General features: G+C 52.7%; 3 protein-coding genes across 3 annotated transcripts; 2 read left to right on the top strand and 1 right to left on the bottom strand.

Annotated features, from left to right (window-relative positions):
- Positions 1–3,167: 3,167 nt before the first annotated feature.
- On the bottom strand, positions 3,168–4,777 carry PG994_012442 (Alpha/Beta hydrolase protein; the record flags this gene model as incomplete). Its single annotated transcript, XM_066863851.1, has 5 exons — positions 3,168–3,328; positions 3,396–3,531; positions 3,557–3,676; positions 3,737–3,807; positions 4,435–4,777. 5 exons carry the CDS (start codon positions 4,775–4,777, stop codon positions 3,168–3,170), a joined length of 831 nt encoding a protein of 276 aa, XP_066712961.1.
- Positions 4,778–6,440: 1,663 nt separating this feature from the next.
- PG994_012443 (uncharacterized protein) lies at positions 6,441–7,259 on the top strand (the record flags this gene model as incomplete). Its single annotated transcript, XM_066863852.1, has 1 exon — positions 6,441–7,259. One exon carries the CDS (start codon positions 6,441–6,443, stop codon positions 7,257–7,259), a length of 819 nt encoding a protein of 272 aa, XP_066712962.1.
- A 1,256-nt stretch (positions 7,260–8,515) lies between these two features.
- PG994_012444 (uncharacterized protein) lies at positions 8,516–10,093 on the top strand (the record flags this gene model as incomplete). The annotated part of the gene is made up of 4 exons (XM_066863853.1): positions 8,516–8,749; positions 8,968–9,317; positions 9,612–9,723; positions 9,959–10,093. 4 exons carry the CDS (start codon positions 8,516–8,518, stop codon positions 10,091–10,093), a joined length of 831 nt encoding a protein of 276 aa, XP_066712963.1.
- Positions 10,094–14,230: the final 4,137 nt, after the last annotated feature.

Here is a 14,230-nt window from a genome sequence, read left to right on the forward strand (position 1 = left end):
TGATTTCGTTGTATTATACAACAAGGCATGGGCCGACCAGGTTGCGATTGCGTAGCACCTGAGGTGGAAATGGCACGGCGTACGGCAACATTTGGATTCCCACGTTTTCTACTCTTTACGACACACGATACCGACTTACGAGCTACGTCATCAGGCCCAGCGCAAGTGCTCGTTTGCTCCGACATGTTTCGCGTTTCTTTATATGTTCACAACAGTGCACCTGATGTTGGTCGCACGTATGGCACGCACGCAATTCGTTCGTTGCTACTTTTGCTTGCGGCACTCTATCCAATGTTTCGATCTGGATGACGACTTGGACCACGCCGACGAAGCGTATCATCAAGCTATCATACTACTTGAACGCCCACAGCACAAGTATATGAGACACGCCTGAATGTTATTAGACATACATCAGTGATGGAAGAGATGGTCACTCGCGAGATATTTTTTTGAAGCTCGGAGACTCCACTCAAGTCTGGTGATTTTAGTCGCCAGCACACAAGGGGACGTTCCCCTCCCACGGCTGCCTGCAGATACCTGAAATATGGCTACATGGCTTCGCGTGGGGATGCGGTACGGGGGTGTAGGAGATTGGGTGTCGGCCGCGCTGGGTGACCCCGGCGTGAGGTGTGTCACTATTAGTTACAAGCCGGGCGTAGACATTTTCTTGTCATATCGCGACTGAACGTTTTGGAATATCATTAATCGCAAGCCAAATGAGGAGACCTGCCAGAGGCACATGTGGAGGGGCCCGCGAATTGCTGCTCGTTACCCAGGCTCTCAACTGCCACGGGGCTTCAAACTGCGAGGAACCACTTTACTGGCAGACTAAAAATACGTAAAATACACAAAAGTGGCTAAATCTTGATGCCTTTGCCTCTCCCTACTTCATGTGAACACTTCGCGTACTTCATCTCTCGAAAGCGTACCATTATTATGCCCACCAATCCTTAGTGCCATGGCGCACGGTTTCCAGGCAGGTTACCACCCAAGTTTGGCTTCACTGCGCAACCATGAATTGAGTAAGCCGCCTTCGAAGATTCAACGACTTGGAGCCTCGGGCCGTGCTTGACTGCCTCGATTGACTGTTTCAAATCGGCCTCATAGTGAACTCTCGCGGACGAAGCTCTGTTTCTGGGCTCTATCGGCAGCTGTCTGTTTGTTATCGAGTAACATTGCTGCTTTAACCTCCATCCTCTGATCCCCCAATCTTCTCCTTCTCCCCCCTTCTCTTCCTCTTCTACTTCTTCCGCTTCCTTTTCCTCCCTCGTCTCTCTTTTCCCATCTGGAACCTGAGTGACCCCGTAGCGAAAAAGCGTCCCCTCAAAGACCAACATGTGGAAGTTGAATCTTAGAAAACTTTAAGCAGAGGTTTGGACTGCGGGGTTGGAAGATTCAAGGCACGCGTTTCGCCTGTTCGTCTCATGTACGGTTAACGGACTGCGGAGATATCAACTATGAGCAAACCTTGAAGCCAGAAGCAGTAGGTCCAGGCGACGCTAAATATGTATGTACTGTAAGATGCACAGACGTCGGGGAGTCAACCCGAGGGAAATCAGGGGTCTGGGGTTGATGGGCCAAAAAGAGGAGGCCAGGAGTCCAGAACAGGGGAGAGAGCACTTTAAGCTTAGTAACAGCATACTGTCGTAGATGAGGGGGTGAACTCTCTTTTCGCCATACCCTATTTGGCAGCGGCGGATAAACTTAATTGCCTACACTTCCGAAAGATAGAGAAGAAGGAGAAGGGGAAGATCCGAGAGAAGTCTTGCTAGACAGACTTGGGATGATACCCCCCAACGCCCAAAGGGGCTAAATTGCCATGCTCTCGTCTATTCGCACATGAGCCGAGGTCTAGACGGAACGCTTGTAAGATAGTACCTACTCGTTCGAGGATAGCTTCGCCCAAAAAATAGGGTTTAAGCTTCGTTCTCCCCGAGTTCGTGGCCGCTTTCACTTGTCTGCGGGCTGCTTACGCGGAAAGGGTTCCTGTGGTAGGTTCCCAAGGAGCACGCCCCCGCGGCCCTCGTTCCGTCGCAAGATAATGCAAGGCGAAGAGCTAGCGATCTTCAGACGACAGAGATAAGGGCCTCTACCGATCGTGGCTTGCGTTGCGTGATTCGATGATCGTGGCCGTCTCGACAGGTGTCCAGCTTGTCCCGATCGTATGTACCTGCCTTTTCCATTATGTAAAGTAGCTACCAGCAGCAGAAGCAGGAGCGGCAGCAGCGCGTATGGCAGTCAAGCACACAGCTCCGGCATGTGACTCTCCAGGGGTTCGGAGGTTCTTTCTTGGTATCATGGAGTATGCAGCACGGCCAGTCAGGAAGTTGAAAGCAACACAACCGAGTGGTAATCCCTAGAAAGGGAGTGGCACCTTATTCACCATTACCGGCACACAATTACCGCTTCGAAAGCCGGTTTTATACGGGACTGATTACTGATTGCGGCCGTGGCCATCCGCTAGGCAACTCGACAAGCTCCTGTGGCCGAAGACTCCTCGTGCAGGGCTCCATCTTCAGCTCAGACAGCTTCGTGCCATCTACCTCGAAGCATTTCTGTTGCTGCTTCTCCCGCGCCCCTCCCAACCCCCCGCGTCCAATTACGCCTTGCCCGTACGTCGTCTGTCTCTCGGCTGCCGATTTCCCCTGTTCCAGGCGCTGGGTACGCCGAACCCATAGGAGGGAGATCCCAGCCACAAGACATAGTAGAACAACAGGGGACAGAGATTTCTAGGTTGAAATCGCATATGCAACCTTCAATAAAATCAGGCGATGGTTGACGCAGCTGGCCGGCGATACGACGGTAATTGTGCCCATCCATTTCTCATAACGAAGAGCAAACCGTGTGATCTGCGGCGTCGTGAGTCCTTGTTATGTCTCGGTTACCCCCCACGGTCCTTGTTCACCGATCTGTTACCCGACAACGGGGAGGCGCTGCATAATCCCTGATTTCATAACTTGTCCCTTCCGCGGCTCCTTTCATTGGGCTAACGAAGACGAGTAAGACGGTAGTAATCTACGAAGGACGGAAGACGGTAATTGCCCGTTTTGCCGGATCAGGACATGATGCATCAGATGGTGGGATATAAGTATATAGAAGTAATATAATGTACAGTCCATCATCTGTGTGCTAGCTTGCGTGCCTGTCCAGAAACAGTTGTATCTCTCTTAGAACTCATGGGTATCCGATAACGTCGGCACAACCAACGCGAAGCAGTGCAGCAGCCCAGGGTACGCATGAATCTCCACGTCCACGCCCGCCGCCTCGAGCGCCTCGGCGTACGCAAGGGCGTCGTCACGGAGCAAATCGTTGCCGCCACATTGTATGACTACAAGACGTGTTGGGTTTTAGGACGGTGGTGGGGTGCAGACAGATTTAAGAGTGTGATAACTTACGCGCTGGAGGGAGCCCTCGATGCGAGTTCGCCAGGAAGGGCCAGTGTTTTCTGGCATCCGGAGCGCTCAGGTCTGGCACGTAGGCATCGAGGAAGCATTCGTCCATGGCGAGGTTGAGGACGCTGGCCTTGGCGTTCTGGATATAGCTCCCGAACTCGTACCGGTCCTTCGGGGAAGAACTTGGGGTGGCACGTCTGGGTGAAGTGCAGGACCTGGGCAACGATGCCGGTGATGCCCTGATCCCTGGCCTCGATGGCGACCGCCGCAGCCTGGGCATTTTTCTGTCAGTCATTTACAAAAATCAAGATGACGAGCAACCGAAGGGGTACATTGGAACTCACGAGATTGCCACCCGCGCTGTTCCCGGCTACTATGATCTTCTCTGGGTTAACACCAAGCTTCTCGGCGTTTTCTTTACACTAATTAAGATACTTGTTAGTTTCCAATCTTCCCTCTCAGCAGCCTCCTAATGCTGATATCTCGACATATAACTTACCCATAATAACGCGTCGAAGCTATCTTGTAGTGCCTGTGGAGCAGGGTGCTCGGGTGCTCTGTCACTATATCTGTTGAATGGGCTCTCGTACGTACGGTGGTTCCGGTTTTAATCGGGGTTCAATCGTTCTTATTCTGTTGTTCATATCTATCTTCAGTACGAGCTGCGAGGGGCATCGTATGCCCCTCTTGATGAAACAGGAAAGGGGTTCGTGCGCGTAGGCACGTGGCACCCCTTTTGGAGTAATATAGAAAACCTTAGTTCCTGCTGTTCCAACAATATCAGCAGCCCTTAAATATGCCAAGATCCATGGATATAGAGGAGATCTCATAGAGACGTACAAACGATAGTCGACACTAACAACAACGATATTCTGATGAGCGGCGGCATAGGCGTTCTCTGCTCCGTCGGACTCATGGTCCCCTACGCACCAGCCTGCACCCATAACTCTAGATTAACAACTTGAAATTCATGCCCAGGAAAGCAAAAGGAGGAAGGTATTTCATGGATAGATAAGAAGTAGCCCACCTCCACCGTGCATACTCAGCATCAAAGCCGCCCCTTTCTGCACCCGTGGCGATTTATACACCTTGAGCTCAATCCTATGCCCGTCGCGGGCCGAGAAGTACAGAAACTCGATCACGACATCGCGGGCCCGGTCCGGCCCCCCAGGCGGCATGACGGCGTCCACGCCGCGGCCGACCTGGCGGAACACGTCGAAGTCGGGCAGGGCCCATACGTGGTCGTACATGGCGTCGATGACCGGCTGGACGGCGGCGTACTCAGCACGGTGCTGCGTGAGGTGGCCGTGCATGGGTAGCGGCTTGAAGTAGGCGTCCAGGTCGACGTAGTCCGGTTTGGACTTGAGGACCAGAGGGAACGGCATTCTGTGTTCCAGGAGAGAAGACACCCCCGGAATCGGTTTCGGCTTTGATGTTTCCTAGCGGTCCTGAAGAAGCCAGATGCCCGATGGCAGGAGTTTCGGGAAGCGTCGTGGTTCTTCTTATATCACGCTTTCACTGTGCCGCTTGACCAATCTGAAAATCGGCACACAAGCAATCATGTCGCATTCACTATGAATCATCCGGCGCTAACCATTTTCGGCAGGATCCTAGTAAGAAAGGGGGCGGCACGAACCGAACGGCCCAATGGGAATAATGTAAGGGGATCACGGCAACATAAAGAGGATCATTTCATGGCTACGGGCCTTGGAACTGATATCGAGCCGAAAGGGAACCGGCTTCAAGATATTACAACTGTGAAAAAGTCTTACTCTTCTTCGGCAGGGGCACTATGACATTGTGACCAAACAGCATTGCATCACTACAATTGTCGACGAGCCTCATCCTTGGCATGACCCGCAAGACGGTCGCGGCGGTCCCCCGAGGTGAACTTAACGCAATACCAAGCTATATTTACAGGAATTATGCGTGAGTAGGGCGTCTTGACCGAAGCTCAGTAAGGGGAGGATCCATCTTCGCTTACTTCATCCCCAGACAGAGTCGGCTGCCTTTACCGAAGGTCACAAGATGCGTCTCCAATGCGGTGTTCCCTCTCGCTCTTCGCTGTGATCCAGCGCTCTGGTAGGTGCTCGTGTGAGTTCGAGAATATTTCTTCGTTGTGGTGCACGATGTACGAACTCCTGCCGATTGGAGTCCCGCGGGATGAGGCAATATTCGAGACCTCTCGCCTGCCGGTAGATCAGATTCGTATTGAGGTAATGCGGCCTTTTGTCTTTGATATAAACAGATCCAGCTTATATTTTGTCAGCGAAAGAAGAGTCGCTGGAATGAGGCTTCTCTAGGCCGATTCATATAATAATTAGAACCTTCAGAAATTTAAGCAAATGCCTCGAAACGGCAGCATAGTTCATGTTGCTTACTATAGAATTGACGCGTCCTTTTGTGTATTTCATAGACAGGAACCTCGATGGGTTCGTGATGGTAATTGCGACGGGGTTGTGAGGTATCTTGCCTAGCTCGATATCACATTGCCGAAGCTGACCGTTGCCTCGACCGGTCATGTCGAGAAACCCTACGCGACATAGAAATTACCAGACATGGACCAATCAGAACCCCAGCCCAGGACATTTGAACGGTCAGGGGTCAAGGACTAGGTACTTTCCGGGCGTCTGTCAGATTCCTCGCGGAAAAGGTCTTTTCGGATCAGCCCACGCTCCAATCACCTCCTACAACCCGGCTCCGTAACACACCCCTTGCCGGTCTCTCGTATTCGTATTGACAAGGGTATCGGCCATTAGACAGATACCGAGTATAACTTCCACTCGTCCAACCGTCCAACCCAAATTTATCTTATAATGGAAATAGACAGGTAATATCTTGTTGTTTTGATATGTTTCGTGTGCACCCGTCTTTGCTTCCTATCAACTGAATTACCTCTCTCTGACCGCAGTCCAAATTTGTCCTCACCCCCCCCCCCCAGCCAATGGCGTCCAGCTTGTAAGAAGTGGTTTATCCAACATTCACACCAGACATACCTGCATATATACTGACATATGGCCCCCTTGGCGTTATAGCACGGTACCCTCCATGAGCTTCAACGGCACCGCGGCACCCGCGACCTTCGCCCAGCTCGTCGCGTACGCCGCAGCTAATGACCCCGACCTCTCGACGCTGGAGCAGTACTGGTGGGCACACTATGCATACTGGCAGAATTCCATCATCGTGACCGGCCTGCTCGCCTTCTGCTCGCACGAGCTCGTCTACTTCGGCCGCAACCTACCCTGGGTCGTCGCCGACGCGATACCGTCCGTCTTCGGGCGCTACAAGATCCAGGGCGCCGCCAAACAGCCCACCGCAGCGCAGCAGTGGGAGTGCGTCCGGTACATCCTGCTGCTGCACGTCTTTGCCGAGGTGCCGCTGATGGTCGGGTTCCACCCCGTGTGCGAGCTCTTCGGCCTGCGTGTCGACGTGCCGTTCCCCCGCTGGCGGACCGTGGCGGGCCAGCTCGCCGTCTTCTTCGTGCTCGAGGACGCCTACCACTACTGGATTCACAGGCTTCTGCACTGGGGCCCCCTGTACCGCTACGTGCACTGTATCCACCACCAGTACGCGGCGCCCTTTGGGCTGGCCGCCGAGTACGCGAGCCCCGTCGAGACGGTGCTGCTGGGCGTCGGCACCATCGGGGCGCCCATCTTCTACGGGGGCCTGACGGGCCACCTCTGGACGGTTTTGTTGTGGGTCGTGGTCCGCCAGTTCCAGGCCATCGACGCGCACTCGGGCTACGACTTTCCGTGGAGCCTGCGCCGCTGGTTGCCGTTCTGGGGTGGTGCCGACTGGCACGACGACCATCACCAGTACTTCGTCGGCAACTATTCCAGTTCGTTCCGCTACTGGGACGGTAAGTGATCGTTTAACCCCCTTATTCGTTATTCTGATGGGTGGGTTGACTGACCATTGGGGGGTCCCAGTGCTGATGGGAACCGTGGCTGGTCCAGTTGCGGGTGCTAAGCGTAGGGAGCTGAAACGGCAGAAAGATCAAGCAAGGCTGGCTGCTCAGGGCCTTTAACCTACGATCAGTGCTTGTTTGTATCAGTGTCACTGAAGTGATGCATTAGTGAGAAAGGGGTACCTTAGGTACTTACACTTATGGATGAGTGAGTACCGTATGTACAAGGTCTTATAGGTACTAACAATTGATAATTCTTTTACCACCAGCAATGTCACATTCTGCTGGGGGAACACCGAACTTCATTGGATTGGTTGGTTCAGTTGGTGCATACAAGAGAATTTGGCTTAAATTTTCCGTAGGTCTCGGGTTCGAGTCTTGTACTCATGCCCTTGAGGCCAAAGGACGGTTCTCAGTGTCAACGGTTCTTAACCGTAATATGGTCAGAAACCTCCCGTTTCTGGCCTTCTTGGGATACCTTTTGAGATGTCTATCTTCTGGCTAGAAGCAAAATATTACTTCCCGGTGCTTTGCAGAGATCCCTCTCTTAGTATATGGGCATACATTCTTATATATAACTGAACCACACCATGTCACCCCCGCACGAAAGCCTCGAATAATTACTATCGGCCGCTGACGTGAACTATTAACAATAACAATCCGTCCTACTTCCGGTCTTATCGGTGCTCATGGAGGAACCCGGACAGTAAACACTGTTTGCGGCTCTCGGTTCGGTTGACATCTCTCTGGCGTGGCTGACCGGCTTTGAGGCCGAAAGCCGAGCCCCGTTAACCAGTACCAGACCCGCATCGACGACTAACGAAGATGCAATTGGTTGACGCAGCTACACAGTTGTCCTCCGCACTTGCAAACGTCATCCAAACATAAGAAGGCAACGACGAAGATAGGAGCGACTAGAATGAGGGTCCCTCTGAAACGAAAAGGGGCTAACAAATGCTCCCTGTCACGTGACTTATCCGCGATCGCCGTATGCTTCGAAGGGCCGAAGCCGTATGAGTCATGCAAACAATCCTTGCAGCCTCCGCCTGAATCATCGTCACTAAAATACAGGGTGTCACCCCGGAGAGCATTTGCAAATTTCCTTTCGACACTAAATATTGTAAGTCACAGATTGCTTGCTCATGGGAGCTCCCTCTTCTTTGTTCTTGGTAATACTGTCTCTTAGCGCCCACCCCACCACCCCCGAAAGAAAGATATGGAGGCGTCTGCCGCTACTACTACCATCCTGACCCCTGACGTGACGGGCACTCAGGGGAGGAACAGCGCGTCGGCTGAGAAGCCGGCCATCCTCCTCGTGCCGTGGGACCCAGACTCCCCAGCGCACGTGGAGCGTATGAGACTGCAACGCGTGGCGTGCGGCTGGAAGCAGGACGGCGCCGAGAGCTGGCGGCCGCTGCAGCGAGAGGGAAAGATCGGGTTGCACTGGATCGTGAGTGGGACTTTTGTTGAGCTGAGCTGGCTGTGCTTCTTAACCCACACACACACTCTTCTTCTTTTCTCGCTCTCGCTTTCTCCTCTCCCCACTGACGATGATACCCTTACCCCTCTTCCTGTCCGGTTTTCGACGGCATACGCCCCGTTTTTATATGCAGCGATGCCGACCAATAAACCAGGTACTAACTAAAGGGTCCCGCCCTCTACGACTAGGTCCTCTCCCCCTCCCACCCAGAAACCGCCTCCCGCCTCGCTGCGCACAAGGCCCAGTTCCCGAGCGAGGCCGCGCCGCTGCGGGACACGAGCCGCAGCATCCTGGGTTGGCCGCACATGGTGCACCCGGACATTGCGGCGGCGGCGGCGGCCGCCGCCGGAGACGGAGACGGAGACAGAGACAGAGACACTTTCGTCCCCGTGGGCCACATCTCCCTCGACGGCTGGCACGCCGACCCCTCGCTCGGCACATCGGCCGCGGCGGGCGTGTACTCGCTGACGACCTTTTACGTGTCGCGGGCGATGCAGGGCGTGGGCATCGGCGGCGCGGCGGTGGCCGAGTGTGAACGGTGAGTTCTTCAAGTTTCTTTTCCTTTTCCCTCGGTTTTCGGGCTTTTGTTTCTTGCGAGGAGCGCAGCCTTCCTCTTCTTCTTGTTTCCCCTTCTTCTTCACGCCATATCATATTCATCAGTCGGTCGTGTTCGAATCACTTTTGAGATGCCGTGAGGGACCAAAAAGGGGCAGAGGTGATGAAACGGGGCAAGAAATACAAACTTGCTAGTGAATTGACCGAGCCCAATATCCTTCACGCGGATGGACTAATATGCCTAATACCGAACTGTGCTTATCTTCGGGACGAACAGGATGGCCAAGGAAGATTTTGGGGCAAAGGCGATGACTCTCGACACCATATCCAACGAGGACGTCGCGGTCGACAGCCCCCGGCGCATCGCTCTGAAGCGCCCGATACAAAATGTCAGTTATTTAGCTATTCTCTTTCCCCTTTTCTTTCTCTCTCTCGCTCCTCCCACGGGTTTGGTGCTCACTGCCCGAATTGTGCCTGCCTATCCCCCCTGTAACCCCTTTCTTTCTCCACCCCCGAGCCTTTCTGAAGACACGTTTGCCAGCGGAATCCATGGCTTCATTTTGACATTATTTTCCTCTTGCTAATCTTCCCCTTTGAATGCAATTACTTAACAAAAAGTCACAGGTGACGAATCAAGACTGGTACATGAGACGCGGCTACGAGGTTTATCAGGGGCGGCCTAATGCCTGGTTCGACACGGACGCCGCGGGAAAGAAATGGTGGTGCACGGCGGTGTGTCTACGAAAGAGCCTCGCCTGATCGAGAAGAATTTTTCTTATCGGTTCATCTCTCTCTCTCTTGCCCATTTTGCCCCCCACCACCCCATTCCATTTTTGTGGTTACTTGTTGGGGTTCGTTGTGTGGCGGGTGTTCTCGGAGTGAAGGAGGCGGTCGGGGAAGAATGGGCTGTCAGGCTGGCCCTCTACGGCTCCCGTCCCGTGTCATCCGTCGAATGTTCTGCGGGTTCTCTCTTGTGTAAAGACTGCAACCTGTTTCATAGCAGTCATTGCTGAGCGGTATTGCCTTGACGGGTATCATGAAAGCGGGGCGGTGTACAGCGGGGGCGAGAGGAGCCAGAATACGGGGGCGGGGCAGGCGTCAGCTGCGGCGCTCGCGGTGCTTCCAGTAAAAACTGCGACGAATACATATTATGAAATTATATTGCGTAATAACGTGTCCCGAACGCTTGGCTGCCTATCGGCATGGTCTCCGAGCTAAATCCTAATGGGCCGGAAAAGAAAGGATAGGGGCCAGTTGGTGGCTTGGATTGACCAACTACACACGTGGTGGCGTAGGTGACCCCCGGATTTTTCGCTCTGCTGTGTGACAATCGAAATATTAGTTCTTGTACTATGCTACCGATAATACCCTTTTCGAGAGGCGTGGTGGTGGCAAGATTCCAAATAGGGCAGATGTCGCGTCTCTGTCTCGGCCTGCTTCGGAGAGAGGATACGGTCAAAGTCAGCATCAGCATCAGCATATATCCCAGCCTTGTTGTCATCTGCAGGCGGAGCTAATACGCCGGATTATGTATGTGCGTAAATGCGTATATGTCCGTAAGAGGAAAACGAGTCTCCCAACTTGATGATCGTGATGAAGTGGTCCCAAATGAGATTGTTATGGTAGGCAACAAGAGTGATGCGTCGCTCAGATTTATGTGTCAGTGTGTCCCTTGGGTCTGGAGGTGTAATTGCATACTTACCTTTCCCATCACACCGGCTTCAACGACAATAATGGCAGTCCCTGATTCGTCCACAGTCCCTTCTCACCCCTTGAGCTTTTCCGTTATTTGCTTTTAGCTTTTCTTCTTAATCAGCATGTGAGACACGAGAGCACCGCCCTATAGGGCGAAAGAGTAACGTTACACATGTAGGAAATGAGTACAACATCGGCAGTACAGGGCTTAGTTCGCCCTGGGTGTTCTCTGACTTCTGTGCGCATGTCTGATAGTAGTTGCTGCTGTAGAGAATAAGTATTCACCGGTAGCTAGGTGTGTAACTAGTAGATTTGCCCCATACGCAACTTGCCTCAGTGGTCTGGGCTGCCACGCAACGCTCCATTGTGAGCAACAGTAGTGCGTAAGGGTCTCACCGCACAAAATAAGCTTCTCTGCTCGGATTTGGCCGACACATCGACAGCGGCCCTCTTACCTAGCTTAGAAGGCAGCATAGTCAGATATACCGAAGATACACCAACACTAGTACCAGAATAGGTCGAATAATTCTGTAATAGGCGGTCACTCAGACGATGAGCCGCAATTCATGCCGTGTCACCATTGCCCTGGCATGGCAGCTTCGTGCCTATGTGATTGTGGCGCCTGTCATCATCGGAAGCATTGCAGCCGAGACGAGACACAGCGCCACTACGAGGATGACGCGAGCAGAGTCAGGCCAGAATGACGAAACGGTATTGTTTTCAGCCATTTCTTCGCTGCACGTGAGGGTTTCTTGTCTCGCCTCTAATTACCTGGGGTAGTGACTGCTCGCTCAGTATTCCATGTATCGCTTTCGACCCCGAAGTACACATCACCCAGCAAAAGCAATCTTAGCCTCCGCGAATAGCAACTCCCGTACGGGACCCCTGTCTCCCCGGACTGCAGCAGAAGATCTGATTGGCCCGCTCAAAAGAAGTGAGCGTACCCCCTTTACACAAGGAACCAGTCAGTGGTAGGGGCTGGAAATTTCCCGACGTGGTCATCCTCCTCCTCTCTGGTTGATTCTCTTATGAACCCCGCAGTCTTGATATAGCAGAACCGGAAACAACACCAGGGCAGGTAATTCACTGGCTTGAAGCCTGACGACCAATTAGGCAATTGCGCTCGAGCTGCTACCGCGTATGGCGGACACCTGAAACGGCTGCTTATTCCGTCACAGTGAGGTAAGGCATCGCCCTTATGTACCTGACAGCGAAATAAATTACTGACAACAGTATTGTGCCAGTATACCCCAGTGGCTACCCTGTCAACATGTCAATGCTTGGATTGGGTTTGTGAGAAATGATTATTGAGCTTATATATTAATTTTCGTCCCTTTCCGTCTCCGAAAAAGCAGGGCAAACAGAACGTCGGGGCTGGTGTAACTTGACAGCGGCGCACTTTTCGGTTATTGTTTTGTCATATGATTTTCTCCTTGCGCATACTTGGCTATGATATTACAGGCATTGCGTCCGTTGGTCACGCCATGCCTGTCGGATCTAGACAGAGAAATCGGCAATGGGCCAGGTCGGATGAAACCCTGGATGCGTTAAGTATTAAGCATATGATGGGTTTTTCTTTCTCCACGTAGCTATTTGCCATGAAACATTGCATGAGGGCTATTCGGGGCCGATTGGGTGGCGTTCATCCCATCCCACTGGGACCGGCAAATGCTGCTGGACATGGCGCACACTCAATTCAAGAAAAGCCGAAGGCTGACACGCAGACCACAAGTAGGCGTTCTTCTCTATGCTTATAGAACGACGTGACTGTTATAGACTTGAATTAGCTCCGAAGACTCCCTAGTGTCGAGCGGGGGGTGATGCTTATGGTAAAGGTGTCATCGTGTATCGACCGAGCAATGGGTTCGTAAAGGCTGGTACATCAAAGTCACTCGATACAATCAAGTCAAATTTGAGTTGAGCGCCTTGTGCTAACTGCGGATTGGGAAGATCTTGATCTGCGATAGAGTTCGAAGCTAGATACCGTGGGGCTGGCACAGCAAATGCAGCCAAAGACACCGCCAGTTGTGCAGGCTAGTACTCACTGACAAGGACAAGTAGGGGAGCCAGAGAACGTTCCTTGACAAACTCTAACTCTATTGACCGGAAGTATCAGCCCACGAGACACGCAGAAAATGTTTTCCAGGTTAGATGTATTTAGCAGCGCATGACTATTGTACCTGGCAGTGCTTCAGATCGCGATGAACGTTGTAGATCTGGGGTTCCAATGTGTGAGTAACCAGGGAAGCAGCTAGCTTCAAGAGGCGGGGGATAGGCGAGAGAGCCTTTATCGTCCGTGAGAAAGTACTTAAACAGCCTGCGAACCTATCAAATTGTTCGCTGGTCGCCAGCCTTAACCGTTGGAAAATTTCCTAAAGCGGTGAGGAAATCGCGGGGATCAACCCTGTCGATAAGCGTGATAGAGGGTACACGTAAATATCGCAAGGATAGAAACTTGGTCGTAGCTCACGTCATGTCAAGTTTAGCGAAGTCAGGGTCCTCAAATATCTTCTTAGCACTTTGTGTGTGGGAGTCACCAGTAGGTAAAGACAAGCCCAGCTAAAGTCGGGACAGCCCAGCAATGCAGCCCTTATAAAGCGGGAGATCAGCAAAGGCGTAAAACATCCCGCTGTCGGCAATCGGATTTGCGGCGACCTCGCCACGATGGCATTTTGGAGAGGCCTCTGGCCCGGACAGAAGTCCGGTTCGCCAGCAGACACGGACAAGACGTATGCGTACAGGCAAGTGTCATTACTTACTTGGAAGAGTATCAGCACGGCGCCTCCGGCAATTCTCGATGATTCGTAATCGCTGCAACGAGATTCTGAGTAATCAATCACATGGGCAAATGTTGTCGTATCCCCGATGGTCATCTCGCCCAATTGTGGACACCAAGTTCATCCTTTCCATATCGTATCTTCACTCGCCAATCCATTTTGGGAACCAAGAAGCAAGCACAGGCAACTGGGGCTGGGTGCTGAAAGTCTGGAACAGGGTTCTCGTCTAAATGAGAGAGACCGGTGCGGCGTACTAGAGGTTAGACGCGTCCACGCGAGGCCTGACGGAGGGAGGCTGGACGTTGGTAGGTGGTCAGCCTGGCAGCTGGGCAGGCTGGGTCTTGACGATGCTGACGTTAATTGGTGACGGAATCCACAGCGGGAGCTCTAAAGGGTATCTTTGGAGTCAATCGCACAGACGCGG

The sequence above is a fragment of the Apiospora phragmitis genome (genome assembly GCF_038363925.1).
Source record: "Apiospora phragmitis strain CBS 135458 chromosome Unknown utg000010l:1.0-9815664.0:1.0-9183399.0, whole genome shotgun sequence".
Taxonomy (NCBI): domain Eukaryota; kingdom Fungi; phylum Ascomycota; class Sordariomycetes; order Amphisphaeriales; family Apiosporaceae; genus Apiospora; species Apiospora phragmitis.